At 42.6% G+C, this 19666-nt stretch overlaps 1 protein-coding gene across 10 annotated transcripts in view; it reads right to left on the bottom strand.

Moving 5' to 3' along the window:
• The window catches only part of tbc1d32 (TBC1 domain family, member 32), a 292534-nt gene that overhangs the window by 148663 nt on the left and 124205 nt on the right, over positions 1 to 19666 (bottom strand). For all 10 annotated transcript variants that reach the window (XR_013887018.1, XR_013887019.1, XR_013887020.1 and 7 more), the window contains 3 exons: positions 15989 to 16076; positions 10745 to 10863; positions 534 to 653 (listed from right to left, as the gene is read on the bottom strand). Coding sequence is in view for 7 of the 10 variants with exons in the window: in XM_080192537.1 (XP_080048663.1) it covers positions 534 to 653; positions 10745 to 10863; positions 15989 to 16076 (327 nt within the window). In the remaining 3 variants the exon portion in view is untranslated. The remainder of the gene's footprint in view (positions 1 to 533; positions 654 to 10744; positions 10864 to 15988; positions 16077 to 19666) is intronic.

The following is a 19666-nucleotide window of genomic DNA, read 5'->3' as shown; positions in this document are numbered from 1 at the left end:
TTTAAAACATTCACTCCTTTCATCACTAACATTTCATTGTTGCAGTGTGCACTATCTATACGGTGCAATACAAACAAGGTGCAAGGAATTCTTTAGCAGCACTTCCCAAACTTTTAACCTCCATCATCTGGTAGGACAAAGGCAAAAGGTGCATGACAACACCAATGTGTCCAAGCTGCCCTCCAGGTTATACACTATCCTGACTTGGACATACTATTCCTTCATTGTCACTCTATTAAAATCCTGGAACTTGTTCCTAGCAGCATTGTTCATCATCCAGGTTGTGACATAAAGAGGAGGTTCACCACCACCTTGTCCAGGGCAACTACATATGGGCAATACATGCCTACTTTTTGCCAGTGACAGCGCTGCCCAAAAATGAATTTTAAAAGAAAACTGTCACTTTTAAACAAAGCTCCTACTGTTGAAGTTTAAGGTAAATAATTTTATGTTTAAAAATTATGCAGATTTTTAAATTGCAATAATAAATCAACAATTATCATGTAATTGCAAGCAAAAGCTATTACACTTACCACAATTGAGGTAGGCACTTCACGCAAGGAGTATGATGCCTTGTTTGGCAATGGTAGATTGCCAATTAGTTCATATACAGCATAGAAAGATGAGAGCAGGTTTACTAGAGCTAGGAATGACTTGAAAGTACACAAAAAAATTATATTAATATTTATAAAACTTAAATAGGTTTCATAATAATAATGAAGAAAAATTATCTAACATGCAACACAGAACATAAAACCATAAATACTGCATAGTGATTAGAAGTGGTTTGGTTTAGGTTTATTATTTTGTTTGGAATACAAATTGAAACATTATATTCAACAAAACCAAGACTAGTTAATTGACTCCCGCCTAAATACACCCAGCCGTCATACCTTTATATGGAGAAAAATCCAATGAAAAATGTTCTTCTTAACTAATCCAACCATTAAAAACTTTTTCCATGGTGATTACAACATCTACAAAACTGACTACTCTCAAACTACTTCAGAGGCTGTAAACTGTTTTGAGACATTTAGTAGTGAGAGAAACTAACAATAAATACAAGTCTTTCTGCCCTCAACCTCCCCAGCCCCACCTCCACCATCTCCACAAATGGCTAAATGTGACAACCAGCACCAGAAAACACTGAGGCTTCTGGAGCTCACTCCAGCTGCCCTTCCATCCCATGGAATAGCTCAGGAATCTACGAGCATCCATAAGAAGTAGGTAGTGCTGGAGCCCATCCAGGGACTTACCACCCAAGAGACCCTGGTAGTAATTAGCCCTTCTGACTCCTTCTTCACCCTTTCTGATCTTGGCACTTCTCAGGAGCAGAGGACCCAACAAGGTGAAATAGTAACATCATTGCCACCCGAGAGTCAGCCAGGTCCCTCCGGTCCAAGACCTCCAGAGGATGCCTGCCAAGGGCATCTCAGGCAACAGGGCATGTAAGGGAGCAGACCACTTACATCCATGATATGCAACCTGAAAACACATCTAGATGTAGTGGGAGGTCTCAAAAGAGTTTTAGGGGCATAGACTAGGTGTGGGAGAAGTTAGGCACAATTAGTTGGGGTTCAATGTAATTTGTCACGAAAGCACAACTCACCTAATTAACCTTATTGTTGTTCATATGACTGCACACTTTTTTTGACCCTTCTCCCATTGGGATAGGTATTTACCCTAACTGGATAAAACTTTTCCCATAAACTTGTAAGTTAAAGCAAATAGTAAGGCCCACTGAAATCGAGACGGACATACATCCTGGAAGGACTCTGCCATTAATCACTGAACCCTAGACCTTGTCCCTGTTCCCCCCGGAGAGCCATAAAACAAAGGGATGTGGGCCTCCTCAGTCTCATCACTCCTTGCCATTAATCTCACGAGCCCCATTCTCCCAAGTGGACCACAGCAACAGCTGAAAACTGTGCACTCATTCTCACTTCTAATTTGATTTGACTTATTATTGTTGCATGTATTAGTATACAGTGTTTCTTGTGCGGTATATAGCCAAAGCATACTGTACATGAGGAAGGAAAGGAGAGAGTGCAGAATGTGTTACAGTCATAGCTAGGGTGTAGAGAAATACAGGTCCATTCAAAAGTCCAATGGTAGCAGGGAAGAAGCTGTTTTTGAGTTGGTTGGTACGTGATCTCAGACTTTTGTATTTTTTTCTCGATGGAAGAAGGTGAAACAGTACGTCTGGGGTGCCTGGGTCCAGGATTAAGCTGGCTGCTTTTCCAAGGCAACGGGAAGTGTAGACAGTGTCAACGGAAAGGAGGCAGTTTGAGTAATGGACTGGGCTTCACTCATGCCCTTTGTCGTTTCTTGAAGAGTCTTGGACAGAGCAGGAGTCATACCAAGCTGTGATATAACTGGAAAGAATGCTTTCTATGGTGCACCTGTAAAAGTTGGTGAGAATTGTAATTGATATGCCAAATTTCCTTAGTCTCCTGAGGAAGTAGAGGCATTGGTGGGCTTTCTTAACTCCAGTGTCCTCATGGAGAGACCAGGACAGGTTAGAGCCATAGAGGTTTATAACATGGAAACAGGCCCTTTGGCCCAACTTGTCCATGCCGCCTTTTTTAAAAAATCCCTAAGCTAATGCCAAATGCCTGCATTTGGCCCATATCCCTCTATACCCATCGCACCCATCTTACTATCTAAATGTTTTTTAAAAGACAAAATTGTATCCGCCTCTACTACCACCTCTGGCAGCTTGTTCCAGACACTCACCACCCTGTGTGCCCTTCTAGACACGTTTGTATTTCTCCCCTCTCACCTTAAACCTATGCTCTACAGTTTTAGACTCCCCTACCTTTGGGAACAGATATTGACTAGCTGATTTGTGCCCTTCAATATTTTATAGACCTCTATAAAATCAATCCTCAGCCTCCTACGCTCCAGAGGAGAAAGTCCCAGTCTATCCAGTCTCTCCTTATAACTCAATCCATCAAGTCCTGGTAGCATCCTAGTAAATCTTTTCTGCACTCTTTCTAGTTTAACAATATCCTTTCAATAATAGGGTGACCAGAATTGCACACAGTATTCCAAGTGTGGCCTTACCAATGTCTTGTACAACTTCAACAAGACATTCCAATTACTGAATTCAATGTTCTGACCGTTGAAACTAAGCATGCCAAATGCATCCTCCATCGCTCAGTCCACCTATGACTCCACTTTCAAGGAGCTATGAACATGTATCCTTAGATCTCTTTGTCCTGTCACTCTCCCCAGTGCCCTACCATTAACTGAGTAAGTCCTGCCCTGGTTCAGTCTACCAAAATGCATCACCTCGCATTTGTCTAAACAAACTCCATCTGTCATTCGTCAGCCCACTGGCCCAATTGATCAAGATCCTGTTGCAACTGGGGATAACTTTCTTCACTGTCCACTATGCCACCAATCTTAGTGTCATCTGCAAACTTACTAACCATGCCTCCTATATTGTCATCCAAATGATTTCCTCATGGCAGACTGATGCAGGAGATGAAGTCGCATGGGCTCAGAGGTGAGCTAGCAAGGTGGATACAAAACTGGCATGGTCAAAGAAGATAGAGGGTATCAGCGGAAGGGTGCATTTCTGAATGGAGGGCTGTGACAAATGGTGTTTCTCAGGGATGAGTGCTGGGACCTTTGCTGTTTGTAATATATAAATGATTTGGAGGCAAATGTAACTGGATTGATTGGTAAGTTTGCAAACAACACAAAGATTGGTGGATTTGTAGATACTGATGAGGACCATCAAAGGATACAGCAGGATATAGATCAGTTGGAGACTTGGGCGGAGAGATGGCAGATGGAGTTTAATCCAGACAAATGTGAGGTAATACATTTGGAAGATCTAATACAGACAGGAAATATACAGTAAATGGCAAAACTCTTAGGAGTATTGATAGGCAAAGGGATCTGGGTGTATAGGTACACAGCTCACTGAAAGTGGCAATGCAAGTGGAGAAAGTAGTCAAGAAGACATATGGCATGCTTGCTTTCATCGTCCGGGGTATTGAGTTTAAAAATTGGCAAGTCATATTGACGTTTTATAGAAGTTTAGTGAAGCCGCATTTAGAATATAGTGTTCAATTCTCGTCGCCACGCTACCAGAAGGACGTGGAGGCTTTGGAGAGGGTACAGAAAAGATTTACCAGGATGTTGTCAGGTTGGAGGGCATTGGCCAAGAGGAGTGGTTGGAGAAATTTGGTTTGTTCTCACTGGAGTGGCAGAGGTTGAGGGGAGACCTGATAGAAGTCTACAAGATTATGAGATACGGACAGAGTGGATAGTCAGAAGCTTTTTCCCAGGGTGGACAAGTCAATTACTAAGGGGCATAGGTTTAAGGTGCGAGGGGCAAGGTTTAAAGAAGATGTACGAAGCAGATTTTTTACACAGAGAGTGGCGGGTGCCTGAAACTGGTTGCCGGGGGAGGTAGTGGAAGCGGATACGGTAGTGACTTTTAAGGGGCATCTTGACAAGTACATGAATGAGATGGGAATAGAGGGATATGGTCCCCGAAAGCATAGGGGGCTTTAGTTAAGTCAGTGTAGGCTTGGCGGGCCGAAGGACCTGCTCCTGTGCTGTAACTTTCTTTGTTCTTTATTAATATAATAATTCATTAATACAAATAACAGTGGACCCAGGCACACTGCTGGTCACAGGCCTCCAGTTTAAAAAAAAGTTCTCTACAACTGCCCTTTGGCTTCTTTCAAGAAGCCAATTTTGTATCCATTTAGATACCTTACCCTGGATCCCATGAGATTTAACCTTATGCAACAACCTACCAAGTGGTACCTTGTCAAAGGCCTTGCTAAAGTCCATGTAGCCTACATCAACTACACTGCCCTCATCTACCTTCTTGGTTACCCCTTCAAAAAAACTCAATCAAATTTGTGAGCATGACTTTCCACTCACAAAGCCATGCTGACTGTCCCTAATCAGTACGTGCATCTCTAAATGCCTGTAGATCCTGTCTCTCAAAATACCTTCCAACAATTTACCCACCACAGATGTGAGGCTCACTGGCCTGTAGTTCCCAGGCTTTTCCCTGCATCCCTTTTTAAACAAAAGCACAATATTTGCCACTCTCCAATCTTCAGGCACCTCACCCGTGACAATCAATAATTCAATTATCTCAGCTAGGGGACCCACAATTTCCTCCCTAGCCTCCCACAATGTCCTGGGATACATTTCAAGTCCCAGGGATTTATCTATCTTGATGTTCTTTAAGATTTCCAGCACCTCCTTTTCTGTAATATGTACTCTCCTCAAGACATCACTATTTATTTCCCCAAATTCCCTAACATCCATGCTTTTCTCAACAGTACATACTAATAAGAAATATTCATTTAGGATCTGACCCATCTCTTGTGGATCCGCACACAGATGACCTTGTTGATTCTTAAGAGGCCCTACTCTCTCCCTTGTTACTCTTTTGCCCTCGATATATTTGTAGAATCTCTTTGGATTCTCCTTTGCCTTATCTGCCAAAACAATCATTTTTGTCCTTCTGATTTCTCTCTTAACTCTACTTCTACACTCCCTATACTCTTCAAGTGATTCACTTGATCTCCGCTCCCTATACATGTCACGTGCCTCTTCTTCGTGATCAGCGCCTCAATATCCCAACTCATCCAGGGTTCCCTACTTCTGCAAGCCTTGCCCTTCACTCTAAGAGGAATGTGTTTGTCCTGAACCCTGGTTAACACACGGATTGTTGGTGATCTGGACACATAAAAACTTGAAGCTCTCAACCCTTTCTACTTTGTCCCTGTCGACGTAGACAGGGGCATGTCCATCAGGCCCTGGGGACTTGTCTACCTTAATGTTTCTCAAGAACCCCAATACCACCTCTTTTTTGATCTTAACATGACTCAAACTACCTGCACACCCTTTCCTAGGCTCATCATCCACCAGATTCCTCCCTGTGGTGAATACTGATGCATTTGATGGTTCCATGCATTGATTCCCTCTCCTGTCCTTGAGTGGGCCAACTCTCTCCTTGGCTACCCTCTTGCTTATACATGTCTAAAAAGCCTCGTAATTTTCCTTAATCCTGCTGGCCAATGCTTTCTCGTAACCTCTTTTAGCCCTCTTTACTCCTTGCTCAAGTTTCTTTCAACTTTCCTTGTATTCTACACTTGCTTTGTATATTCCAAGCCTTCCAGCTTTGACAAATGCTTCCTTTTTCTCTTTGACCTCAAATCACAGATGTATAAGGAGTATAGTAAGGGGCTGAGGACACAGCCTCGTGGAGCACTGGTGTTGGGGATGATTGTGGAAGAGGTGTTGTTGCCTATCATTACTGACTGCAGTCTGGGGTTAGGAAGTCTGGGATCCAGTAGCAGAGGGAGGAGCTGAGCCCCAGGCCTGGAGTCTGGAGATGAGTTTCATAGGAATAACAGTGTTCAAGGCTGAGCTGTAATCTATGAATAGGAGATTGACATAGGTGTCTTTGTTATCTAGGTGTTCCAGAGTTGTGTGTAGGGCCAGGTAGATGACGACTGCTGTGGACCAGTTGCAGCAATAGGCAAACTGTGGTGGATCCAGGTTAACCTTTCAAAGTATTTCATAATGATGGATGTCAGAGCCACTGGACAACAGTCATTAAGGCACATTGGCTGGCTTTTCTTTGGTACCGGGATGATGACTGTCTTCTTGAAGCAGGTAAAGACCTCAGATTGGTGAGAAGAGGTTGAAGATGTCTGTGAATACCCCTGCCAGTTGTCCGTGCAGGATCTAAGTGCTCGCCCAAATACCCCTTCTGGGTCAGTTGCTTTCCGTAGCACAAAATATCTGAAGAGGTCAAAAACAGGGTTTCCACTGGCAAGATTTCAGAACGCCGTCATTTCTGGGCCCTCCACTATTACGCCATCAGGTTCACAACCAGGAAGGGCAAGAACCTGATCTGAATGAATTTTAATCTCATTCGCAAGCTTGCAGTTGAATCTTCAGACCTCAATGAATGTTCTTGCCCCACAGTGTGATGTCACGTGGGGGTGAAAATCACTACTGCCTTTTAAAAATGAGAACCAACTGCCATGGCCTCTGAGAAGGAGGGGGAGCCTCCTTCTCAGAGGCTCCCCGGTACCCCATCTGGGCCAGTTTCTTTGCTACGCAGCCAGAAGAATCATTCATGGCAGTGAAAAGGTTTTAAAACACAAGAGCCTTCTACTATAATATCTCAGGGCATTGAACAGTTGTGAAATCTGAAAGCCTTTACATTCATTCCGGGATGTGAAAAGTCTGTAAGGCAGACATACTGCAGAGTAGCCTGTGCTGCAACGGATTTTAAAACCAAGACATTCTTGAATAGCTCTGGGCAGTGAAGTGTTTAAAGGACAGGCTGAAGGCTTAAACACAACACACACCAGCTGCGATTCCCATCCTGAACAGTCCCCTTCACCCCCTCCTCTCCTCCCCTCGCATCCCTGAACCAACCTCCCTTTACCTCTCTCTATATCTGGCCAGCAGATACGGCCTCCTTGCATAACATGGCATGAGGTGGAGAAGGCTACTCAGCCATAAGGAGATTTGTGCCAGGGTGATCTCAGAATGAGATCTTCCCAGTCCCCCGCCGGCTATGTAATCAGGTTCACACATGGTGAGGGTGTGAACCTGACTATCATCAATTTGCATGGATTTAAATATTCCTAAACAGCTTAATGCCATAGCTTCTGGGGGTTCAGGTGCTCCGTCACACTGGTTTGGTGTTGAAATGACCGTGCCAGTGAGGCCCCTAGGAGGTTGGTACTGTATAAGGGGGTGAGGCGGCGGTTACCTGATGTCTGTGGCCAGAGCAGGGAAGGGGGGTGCAGTGTGGGGGGCTGTCTCTTGTCTTTTTGAGAGCAGGGCACCCTGGGAAAATGCACCTGAATCTCTATGGTCTTTAGGCTCTGTCCTTCAAGAATGGCAGTGTAAAACATGCTCCCTTTTTTTTTTGACTAAGTGTCAGAAGATCTGGAGAGGAAACACGGCTGTTCCTCTGGGGACAAATATGCCGGTTTTCAGTCAAAACCTGACACTTGGCCAGTTTTTAAGAAAATTCCACCCCAAGTCAGGATATTTCTTAAATGTGAGAGAAGTTGGGAAGTGTTGGGGTCTAAAGGATCCTTGTTGCCCTTGTTCACGAGTCACTGAAAGTTAGCAAATAGGCGGAACAATCAGTAGCAAGACAAATGCTATACTGGCATTCATCACAAGGGGATTTGAGTCCAGAAGTAAAGATGTCTTTCTAAAATTGTATACAGCCTTGGTGAAACCACACCGGAAGTACTGTGTTCAGTTTTGATCTCAGGAAAGGAATGGTGCCACATTATCAAGGGAAGGCATGATGGCACAATGGTTAGCACTACTGCCTCACAATGCCAGGACACAGGTTCAATTCCGACCTTGGACGACTGTCTGTGTGGAGTTTGCACATTCTCCCTGTGCGTGCATCGGTTTCCTCTGGGAACTCCGGTTTCCAGCTTGGTCCAAATGTATGCAAGTTACATGGACTGGCCATGCTAAATTGCCCCTTAGTGTTCAAAGGTGTGTTGATTAGGTGTACTAGCCATAGTAAATATGTGGAGTTATGGGGATAGGGCAGAGGGGAGTGCCTACGGGATGCTCTTTCAGAGACTTAGTGGGCCAAATGGCCTCTTAATGCACTGTAGGATTCTATGGTAACGCAACAGAGGTTCACTTGACTAACCTGATTGTCTTACACAGAGATTGAGAAAACTGGGCCTATTTGCTACAGTTTCAAAGAATGAGAGGTGACTTCACAGAAATTTACAAAATTCTCACAGGGTGGATATATGTAGGATGTTTCCCCTGGATGGTTAGTTTAGAACCAAAGGACATAGTCTTAAATGGCCTACTTTTTATTTTCAAACTAAGATGAGGAGTGATCTCTTTACTCAAGAGTGTGGTGAATCTTTGGAATTCTCTAGCCAAAATGGTTGTGGAAGTTCAATAAGTGAGCATTTTTAGAGGTCCATATCAAATGTAGGAAGACCTGGTCAATATCCAGGCTTCGGCTGACAAGTGGCAAGTAATATTCGTACCACAGAAATGCAGTCAATGTCCATCTCCAGCAACAGAGAATCTAGAGAAGATGACATAATGGCACAGTGGTTAGCACTGCTGCCTCACAGCACCAGGGACCCAGGCTGGAGGGATGGGGGACAACCTGGGTGGGACCTGATTCCCCAAACCTCTCCATAACCTATAAGGTACAAGTCAGATGTAATGGAACATTCTCAGCTTGCTTGGATGAGTGAAGCTTGAACAAGGCTTGAGAAGTTTTACAATATTCAAGACAAAACAGTCTGTTTGATTGGCACTCTATCCACTCTAACACGGACAGCCAGTAACAGTATTGAGCCATCTGCAGGATGTACTGCAGGAACTCACCAGACAATCTTGTAGACTGTACATCTGCATATAGATGCAGCAGGCAGTGAAGACGACAAACGATATGTTATCCTTCATAGTGAGAGCAATCAAGTACAGGAGCAGGATGTCTTGCTGCAGTCATACAGGTCCTTGGTAAGACAACACTTGGAATAATGTGTGTGCAGCTTTGGTCTTCTTATCCCAAGAAGGATGTTCCTGCTATGGAGGGAGTGCAGCAAAGGCTTCCCAAACTGATTCCTGGGATAGTGGGACTGACGTACAAGGAGAGACTGAGTTGGATAGGAATATATTCACTGGAGTTCAGAAGAATGAGAGGAGATCTCAGAAATCCATGACATTTTAACAGGACTAGACAGGGTAGATGCAGGAGGGATGTTCCTGGTGTGGGTGCCCAGAACCAGGGGTCAAAGTCTAAGGATATGGGGTAAATGGACGAGAGAACCTGGGTGAAACCCACAGACACATGGGGAGGATGTGCAAACTCCATCCAGATAGTCACCCAAGGCCGGAAATGAACTTGGGCTCCTGGCGCTGTGAGGCAGTAATGCTAACCACTGTGCCACGATGTCACCCTGGTTTCAATATAAATCAAACTGCTACAACTTTCAAAATTTAACATTGTCTTAACATGTAGAAGAGATAGATTTCTATTTAATGTAAGTTAATGAAAACATTTGTGTTACACAGAATTGCATACAACATACAATACAGAAACAGGCCATTTTGCCTTATGAGCCCATGCTGGTGCTTATGCTCAACTCAAGCCTCTTCCATTTTTCCTTATTCAACCTCATCAGCATAACCCTCTTTCTCATACTTATAGCCAGGCTTCCCTTAACCATAGCAATACTATTTGCCTCAACTATTCTCTGTGGTGGTGAGCTTCACATTCTCACCACTTTGGGTAAACACTTTTTCTGAATACCCAGTTTGATTTCTTGATGACTCTTATATTGATGGTTCTAGTTTTGTTCTTCTCCACAAGTAGAAAGAGTCTCTGGATCTAATTTATCAGATCAGAACCTTTCATAATTCTAACTTTCTGTTTGGTTAGTTCAGTATTGGGCCTTTGGTACTGTAATCCATGTTCCAATTCATCTTAGACTAATGAATTGAAAGTTCTTTCTGGCTACAGAAATCTTCTGTTTAACTTGTCTACACTTATTTTACAATATGTATACAGCAGAAAACTACCTTGGTCCAATTGGAAATTGGCAGTCTAAGACACCACATAAAAGCTGGCATGAGACACAGAAAGCTTCTGATCAAATTACTGTACTGTATCTATTTAACCTGGAATAGTTTGGCTCGGATATGAATCACCTGAAATTGAAAGCACATCACCCACCTTCTGACAGCTTCTGTCTATGGGTTCCACTGGTGTTGGTTTGGGGTTGATCATTCTTGCATCGTCTCTTCCACATTCCAGAACGGACCACAACTCCATTACAAGGGCTTTAATGAACCCTAAAAGAAAAAATAGATTTTATTGCTCAAATTATGACACACTAAAAATACAGTACATGAAAATCTGACAGCTAACATGTATCACATTAACTAATAAGATATTCCATGTCAAACAGGTTGTCAGAACAGCTGAAGTTACTCACATATGATTTGCTACCAAATATATTTTCTTCATCCTGTGTAATCTCATTACCTGCAGCTTACATTTGTCAAAAATGTGAAAAGCCGATGTCAACAAGTCGGAAAGAAATAAGACCTGAATATTTGGCAACATTCATTTAACGAAATGTACAAAAGTGCTGGCAGGAAGAACAATGGGACTTTTTTATATTATTCACAGTTGGCAAAGCTAGATTCTAAATTTTCAACAGCAAACATAAATTTTGGGATGCAGGAATGCTTGTTAAAACGATGGGGGCTGAAGAATCTGGAAATTGTATTTGTAAAGTAGTGATGGTAAGGGGAGTCTGAATACTGAGAGTATTGAGAAATTAGTTTTATAAAAAAACAGAGGAGTTGCTACAAGCAATCAGACCGACAGACCTGAGGTATGAGGACAATGAGAGTAGCTGCAACATGCAGCCTGTGGGATAGGCTGGGCTGTTGAAGACTTGGGAGGACTGCAACTACCAGGGTGCCCAGCAACTAATGGAAGCAGTAAATCTGAAGCAATCAAAACTCTCTGTCTTCAATCACCTTCACTACCCCTTCCCATGACCTTTTCACTTCCATTGCCTTCTCCATTCTTTTACATTACCTTCAAACACTTATTCTCCCATTTCCTTCACTCTTTTTTTATATAACCAACTGAAGAGCATTATCATTGCACTCCAGAGACCAAAGGGAAAGGTAAGAAGCAAAAGAAAGGCTGCTAAACATTTTCTATATGTTGCACTGGGAGCTGAAAGCTGACATTAGGTGAATAGGAAAGTAGGCATAAAGCGGCCCAGTAAAACAAAGACAATAAGATGACCATTGTCGATTGTCGTATAAACCCATCTAGTTCACTGCTGCCCTTTACGGAAGGAAATCTTCCGTCCTTCCCAGATCTGGCCTACACGTGACACCAGGTCTGGCCTACACATGACTCCAGATCCATAGCAATGTGGTTGGTTTTCAAATGCCCTTTGAAATGGAGACAGTAAGGGATGGGCAATAAATACTGGCCCAGACAGTGATGCCCACACCCCTGGAATTAAAAGAGAAGGATGCAGAAGAAGCGTAGAGAGAAAGGTTTAAAGCAGCGCTGATATGAGCTGAGCTGGTAGCAGGAGCTATGAGAATTAGAGAAGCAACTCGTCAATCTCAGTGACAATTTAAAATTGATGAACATTTGTCACCGACTCCATAAACAGAAGAAATAGTTTTAATCAATTTATTCTGTTGAAATCTCACATTAAAAGTCTAGTATCGCAAGTCTTTTCTGACAATCAAGTTTATCCTGGTGACACTACTTTTACTGGTTTTAATGATCTTTCTACAATTAGCTGCTTCATATTATACATGGTACTCTATGTCTTGTAAGATGTTATTAGCTCCTTTCTCTTCTAATACAGATGTCTATGTGACAGACCTTTTTCTGTCTTTATGTGTTTGCATTTGTACTTTCAGGGAATTGATGTGGCTGAACCTATCTACTCATCCATATACTCCAACTTTCCAGCAGTTGAATGTTTACTCAATGCATATATTACTTTTTGATTGACAATATATTACAGTATATTTTTGCAAATAAAAGCAAATCTCTCATCCATCTGATAAATTCCGTCCATTAAATGTATTGGCCGGGATTCTCTCAAAAAAACATTCTAAGTTCCCAATGTGTGGGGAAAATGGCAGTAAATCCTGCCGTTCTTTTTTAGCATAATTTTCAGAATGAATCTCCAACATTTTCAGAGTGCCCTAGCGTGATTCACTCTGCAAGTCTGTGATTGGGGTCTATTCCTGCCCGAGAGGCTGGCAGAACAGCGCTGAGCTGGCTACTGTGCAGGCATCAATCTATCAGACTGGAGATCGGCTCAGGTGCACTAGCCCACCATTGCCGGCCTCCTGATCGCTGGCAAGCTCCATATGTCCCATTGCTGGCCTTCCAACCCCACAACCACTGTCCTCCTGGCCCTCCCCAGCCAGCCCCTATATCCCCCCCCTTAACTCTGGCCAGTCCAGATCACCACCTCACCCCGCCCGATGCCCAGCGGGCAGTGCCAGTTGGTCAGTACTGAGATGCAGGTGGCATTGCTCAAGGAGCACTCCCCCCTACCTCTGACCTCCCAGGGGGACCTCAATGGCCTTTCTTCCATCGGGAGGGGTCGGGCTGCCTGTTCCCCTTAAGTGGGGTGCAGGAGTAAGTTCTGTTGGAGGGAATCATTCCTGGCGGGGTTGGGGGGCGGGGGTGGGTGGTGCAGACATTAGTGGGCCCGGAGACTTCAGACTCGGGCCTGCAAACCAGATGCAAATTGCGGTTTCCATAATGCTATCAGTTCTGCGCCGATTTCCGGCGCAGAGCTGATGACGCTGAAAAACTTGGTCCCAGAGATGTGCAGAGGCCATGATGTCCAGTAGGAAGCCCGCAAAATGGACTCCGCTGATGTCTCCTGGTCTGCTGCAATACTCACGCAACTGGCTGGAAGATTCATCTCAAGTATGTCTATAAGTCACAGAAGGCTGAATTTTAACACACTGCGCCCAGCAGAAACAAGGTAGAGGTGGGAAGTTGAAATGAGTGTAGTAACTTAACTACTTGAATGTCATTGCCTTCCCCACCTCCGTTCCTTCTATTAATTTTCTTTCTTGAGAAGAGAGGGAAATTAAAAATCAAAGGGAAAATGCCCTTGGGATTCACACTAAGATTTCTTTCACGCATATAAAATGATTTCTACACAGATGCAGCAAGTTTGTTGTGATTCCAAACTGGCGACCATGGCAAACTGTGGGGACGAATTCAGAACTTGTGGGTGGCAGATTCTATTCAACTTAGAAAATTGAAAACTGGCATGTTTTGATAAAAATAATAGTAATCCTAAATTCTTAACAGGATGACAGACCAGAAATGATATTAAATTTACAACATAGAAACTGGTCATTTGGCCCAACAGATCTATGCTGATGTTTATGTTCCACGATCTGTAAAGGTGAAAGCACAAGTAGAAAAAGTTATAAAAAGACAACTGAAATTCTATTTTTTATATAAAGACAAGACAATGAACATAATGTCAAACTGAGTTTAGACATTAAATACTGTATGACGTTTAGGCATTTCAAAGAATATGCCAGTGATGAAAAATGTATGGTACATAATTGCTAACGTAATATTATAAATTAGAAGTTATAATTATAAAGAAAGGCTCAAATTTTTGAATTTTACTCACCTGAAAGTGGACAGTTATGAGTGAATATAATAGCGATAATCAAAATTAAGAAAAGTTTGCAGAGACTAAGTGGCGAAAGTTTGATTGACACAATGATTACAAGGGAACAAAGAAACTTATGAAAATATTAAGGCAATTAAATATTTTAGTCACACAGAATTATTAGAATAATGCTGAAAAGAGAGATAAGGACATAATAATAACATAAGAAATAGGAGCAGGAGTAGATGCTCTACCAAACCTTTTCATCCTGCACTCATCAGGACCAGCTGCACGAAGTAAACCAACAATAAAGAGAACAAATTATACAACACGAGAAGAGAATGCTGGATGGTTGGTAAGTGCTTTCTGATTGGTAGAATGCACGGAGAATGCAGTACAGAATACTTACTTAACTGTTCAAATCAAACCAGACGTCTTCCTGGTTTGATGGTAGCATCCTGTTGGCGGAGAATACCACTCATGTTGCTAATGCATAGCAACAGCATGCAATGGCTAGCTTCAACTGTTGTTCAAGCATTTGAGACACCTGCCCTTCTAGGGTAAGATAGACTGGAAACTTTTCAAGGCTGGAGGTGACAATCTGAGACTCATTCATTAGTTTGCACAATAAAGAGCAATCTAATAAGGGTATCCATTATTCCACAGAATGCCTTTTTGTGCCCTAAGCTTGCATGGTGAGAAAATTAGGTTGCTGATAGGCTGCTAATAAGACAAATTATATAGCTCATTTGATTGTTCCATTTCAAAGGTGAATTTCAGCGTAGGATGGAGTCCATTAAGATGTGTAAGGAATATATTGTGTGCAGCTGCACGGATTCAAATGTATCATTTTTGTGCTTGAAATATCAGCTCACTTAGACATGCTAGAAGCCACATATATTCACACACAGGGTCCAGTGCTTTGCAAACAGAATTATGACTTTCTTAGTCAAAAAAAACTTGGGGAACCACTATTCCTTGGTTCATTCCCCATGGCAATGCCTTGACCAATCAGAATCAACCTGCCTGGTTTTAGTTCAAAATGGAAGCTTGCTGATTAACTGCCCTCAGCTGTATTTTCTATGATAATGCCTCTACTAATCAGACTCCATTTGTCAACCAATTAGCACTCTTCTCATGCAGTATAATTTGCTGTTCTTTTTACGGTGGTTTACCTTGTGTAGATGTCCTGGTGAGTGCAAGACAAAAAACTCCAACAGCATGTCTCTTTTTCAGCAATACTCAAGCTCTGTACTAACCAATGACTATTTGTTAGAATATGAAAGTTACTACTGAGCTATTGAGCCATAAAAATTCTAATGTCATCTGAAAGAGAAAAGGATATGTATTCGGAATGGAAAATATAAAAAGGACAGAGGGAAATCACATAAATATGATATTAAGGGTTGATGGCTCTTTTTGAAGCATTAGCAACAGCACAGGTGTGAGGATCAAATAAGGTGCAATTATTATTTTACTGTTACACAAAATTCTTAGCAATGAGTTATAGAAATATTGGTTGAAGCATATAAACAGATCTTCTGTCCACTTTGACATGAAAATTACATGGAAATAGCCTAAATAATACTTTTTTGATGATTATGTAAATGTATGTGATCAGAATAGTGTTCAACTGTCATTCTAAAGATTAATGTATTACTTATTATGCCTGCATCTTTCACTGTATATTGCAAAAGCAACATATAAAACCATTCTATGGTCCTAAATGGCGAAAAATACTCAATTTGGTAGATATCTCTTCAATTAATATTTACCTGAACTTTGCAATGCCACAATGCCAGGAGCTGTAGCAGCTACCTGCGTAACCATTACTCCATATCCAAATTTTTCACATTTGCTGACCTGTCAAATTAAAGGAAAAAACAAAGTAAATAAACACCATGCACATAATTCTTGTCTCACATTATATCACTTACCATATTAATAATGCTATCCAGGCAAAGTTAATAGATGATTATTTGAAGAAAACAGGTCGGCTGATTTGTCATTGGAATTCCAGTGTTCTCATGCTGTATTTAGTGTCAGAATTCATGGTGAACACTTCATTCCAATATGAATGCCAATTTACTGGAATTTCAAATGACTGCAATGGTGATTGTTGCAGAGAATACTCTAGTAATTAGTAGCAGTAGAACCTTTAAAATGGCAAATTGTTGTTAATTTGCACACATACAAAATTAAAAAAGATAAATTTACTCTAGTAAGTACTCTAGTAACCGGATTAAAAAATAGATAACAATGAGTTCAGGAAAGAGGTTGTCCTATTGTTTGGATGGTTAAGGGTGGTACACGGCACAGTGGTTAACACTGCTGTCTCATTGTGCCAGGGATGCGGGTTCAATTCTGGCCTCGGGCGACTGTGGGGAGTTTGCACGTTCACCCAGTATCTGCATGGATTTCTTCCAGGAGCTCCGGTTTCCTCTGACAATCCAAAGATATGCAGGTTAGATGGACTGGCCATGCTTAAGAAAAATTGCTCCTTAGTGTCAGAAGGATTAGCAAGGTAAATGCATGGGGTTGTGGGATAGGGCCTGGGTGGGATTGTTTTTGGTGCAGAATCAATGGGCCAAATGGCCTCCTTTGTATTGTAGGGATTTATTCTAACTATGAGGCCTTGAAAACCAAAACGATGCTAGTTAACCAGGTATCTTTAAATTTGGGGAGAATGGGAAGCCACCGAGGTTCCGCTGGAATCCCTATTTGTAAATGATGGTTAGGGATAGAACTGATCTTGACTCTGGCAGTCTATTCAATTGAACTGATGATTGATACTCATAGTCTGGTCTGACTCACGATGTTTGGCCGCGTGGGTAAGGTTTCACAATTGGCAAGGCTTCTTGCCCAGCTCAGAAAAATCGACAGTGAACACAGTCCTGCTACAACGGGCTACTCTGCAGCCATTTAATGTTCAGAGAGGCATTCAATGGCTAGGGATGAGACTTCTGCCTCCATATGGGAGTGGTGGCCATTGTCAGGACTGTAACTGACCCAACAAAAAACTGCCAGATGACAGTTAAGTTGAGGGTTTTGTGGTGGGGCAGGGCCCAGAAGAATGGATGAGTGGGTAGCAGGTGCATCGGTCAGTGGTTAGCAGACACTCAGGAAAAGGGGGTTGGGGAAACCTTGGTGGGGCTTCTTAACTGAAAAGGAGGCCTGTGAAGGACACACTCGACTCCCACCTTGTACTTATTGGGCTTCTTAGATTTTCTCCAGTTAGCCAAAAGATTTACTTTTAAGAGCCGCAATTGGCATGAAAGCACATAGGCTACCCAAGTCCTTGACCAATGGCCGTTAAATCACAGCCAGGTCCGGAAGAGGCAGGAAGGGAGCAGGAAAGGCATTCACAGAACTTAACGGGATCGCAGCCTGCATATCCATCAGCAGTCTGTTCATAGGCGTGTAAATAAGTCGAAGTTTGTTAATTATTTACAATTAGTAGTTTAATTATGTGTAATAATTAAGTAGTCGATATGTTAACCCAATGTGATATCATGGTGAACTGGGGGACACTAGTACATCACATGACATGGTCTTGGTTAGCAGGCTCACTCACACTTGATAAGTGAGAAAAGCTACATGGCCCCAAGGCAGTGATGCAAAATCATCAAAATTGAACAGTTCTGGTCTGGGGTAATCAAACTCCCTAGCAATTAAAACTTATTAGTTTATATTTCCTAAATTCAAAGGTTGATAGTGCAAAGGGGAAAAAAAACAGGTGTTAAAATGTTGAGTGTTATTTTAAATTAGTGCAGTTTAACTTGGGGCCAGGACTTTATGTGGTTAGGCTGGATACACGCTGGACCTGGAAGTGTGTTAAATCAAATGAGAAAACATCAGGAGCATTTCAGGTCGCCCCTCAAACTCCGTTGTTCCAATGAGAACAAACCAAGTTTTTTCAAGCACTGCTCGTATCTAATGCCTTCCATACCAGACAATATCCTGGTAAATTTTTCCTGTGCCCTCTCCAAAGCTTCCATACCTTTCTGGTAGTGTGGCAACCAGAACTGAATACTATATTCCAAGTGTGGCCTAACCAAGGTTCTATAAAGCTACAACATGACTTGTCAATTTTTAAACTCAATGAAGGCAAGCATGCCACATTTCTTCTTGGCTACCTTCTCCACTTGTGTTGCCACTTTCAGTGACCTGTGTACCTGTACACCCAGATCCCTCTGCCTATCAATACTCTTAAGGATTCTGCCATTTACTGTATACTTCCCATGAGTATTAGACCTTCCAAAATGCATTACCTCACATTTGTCCGGATCCATCTGCCATCTCTCCGCCCAACTCTCCAACCAATCCATATCCTGCTGTATCCTCTGATGGTCCTCATCCCTATCATCAATTCCACCAACCTTTGTGTCATCCACAAACTTACTAATGAATCCAATTACATTTTCCTCCAAATCACATATATATTACAAACAACAAAGGTCCCACCTCTGATCCCTGAGGAATGCCACTACTCACAGTCCTCATTTAGAAACACACCCTTCCACTGCTTACCCTTTTGTCTTCTATGACCGAGCCAGTTCTGTATCCACCTTTCCAATTCACCTCTGATCCCGTGCGACTTTACCTTCTGGTAGTGGAGAGGACCATCAAGTTGCTCAAGATGTACTTCTGATGCCTTGACTGAGCCAGGGCTTCATCGTAATATTTGCCAGACTGTGTCTCCTCATAGTTGTTATGTGCTCTGCCCTGCACAATCTTGTTCTAACAAATTGGCTGAGGAGAACAAGGCAGGACCAGTGGCCAGAGAGGATTACTCCAGCGATGGATTGAAGGACAAGGCTAGAAACGCACAGACTGAGGACTTCGAGGCAGATGATAGGAACATTCAGGGGGCCAGCGATATGAGCAATGCATTGATCCACAAATCCTTCAACTAAGCAGCCATGACATGGAGGCTGGCTGAACTCAATGGCCATGTCTCACTCACAATAAAGCCGTCCTTTAGAGCTTAACTCAGAAATTCTGCACCACACCAAGTCCTCCACTTAGAAACCCGTGCAACCTCTGGCCAATGTACAAAGCATGCAGCCAACTCAGAAAATGTTTATGTGACTTCATATTAACATAAAAAGAGCACACAAACATTCCAAACCTAACAGAAAAGCTGAAGTAGTGAATGCAAATAATGTCATCTGTGATATGGCCCTGTTGTGCTTTTGGGGTGCATGTCTGCAGTGCTGCATCTTGGTGCCCCCAATGTGCTGGCAGCAATATTGGAGGCAGCATGCTGACTTTGCTATCATGGCTGCAGTGATTGCCTAGGTGGGTGTCCTGTGGCTATCGGAACCTGAATTAGTTTCAGCTGGGAAGGAATATCACATTATCATCAGATGCAGTGTCACAAGCAAAGGGGGTGGAGGAGCTGCTGCCCTGTTTCAGAGCACCCTTAAGGGGACCCACAAAACTACAGGCAA

Source organism: Carcharhinus amblyrhynchos, chromosome 7 (genome assembly GCF_965287045.1).
Source record: "Carcharhinus amblyrhynchos chromosome 7, sCarAmb.v2.hapA, whole genome shotgun sequence".
Taxonomy (NCBI): domain Eukaryota; kingdom Metazoa; phylum Chordata; class Chondrichthyes; order Carcharhiniformes; family Carcharhinidae; genus Carcharhinus; species Carcharhinus amblyrhynchos.
Note: the sequence above shows the minus strand (reverse complement) of the source record. Positions and strands in the feature narration are given on the sequence as shown.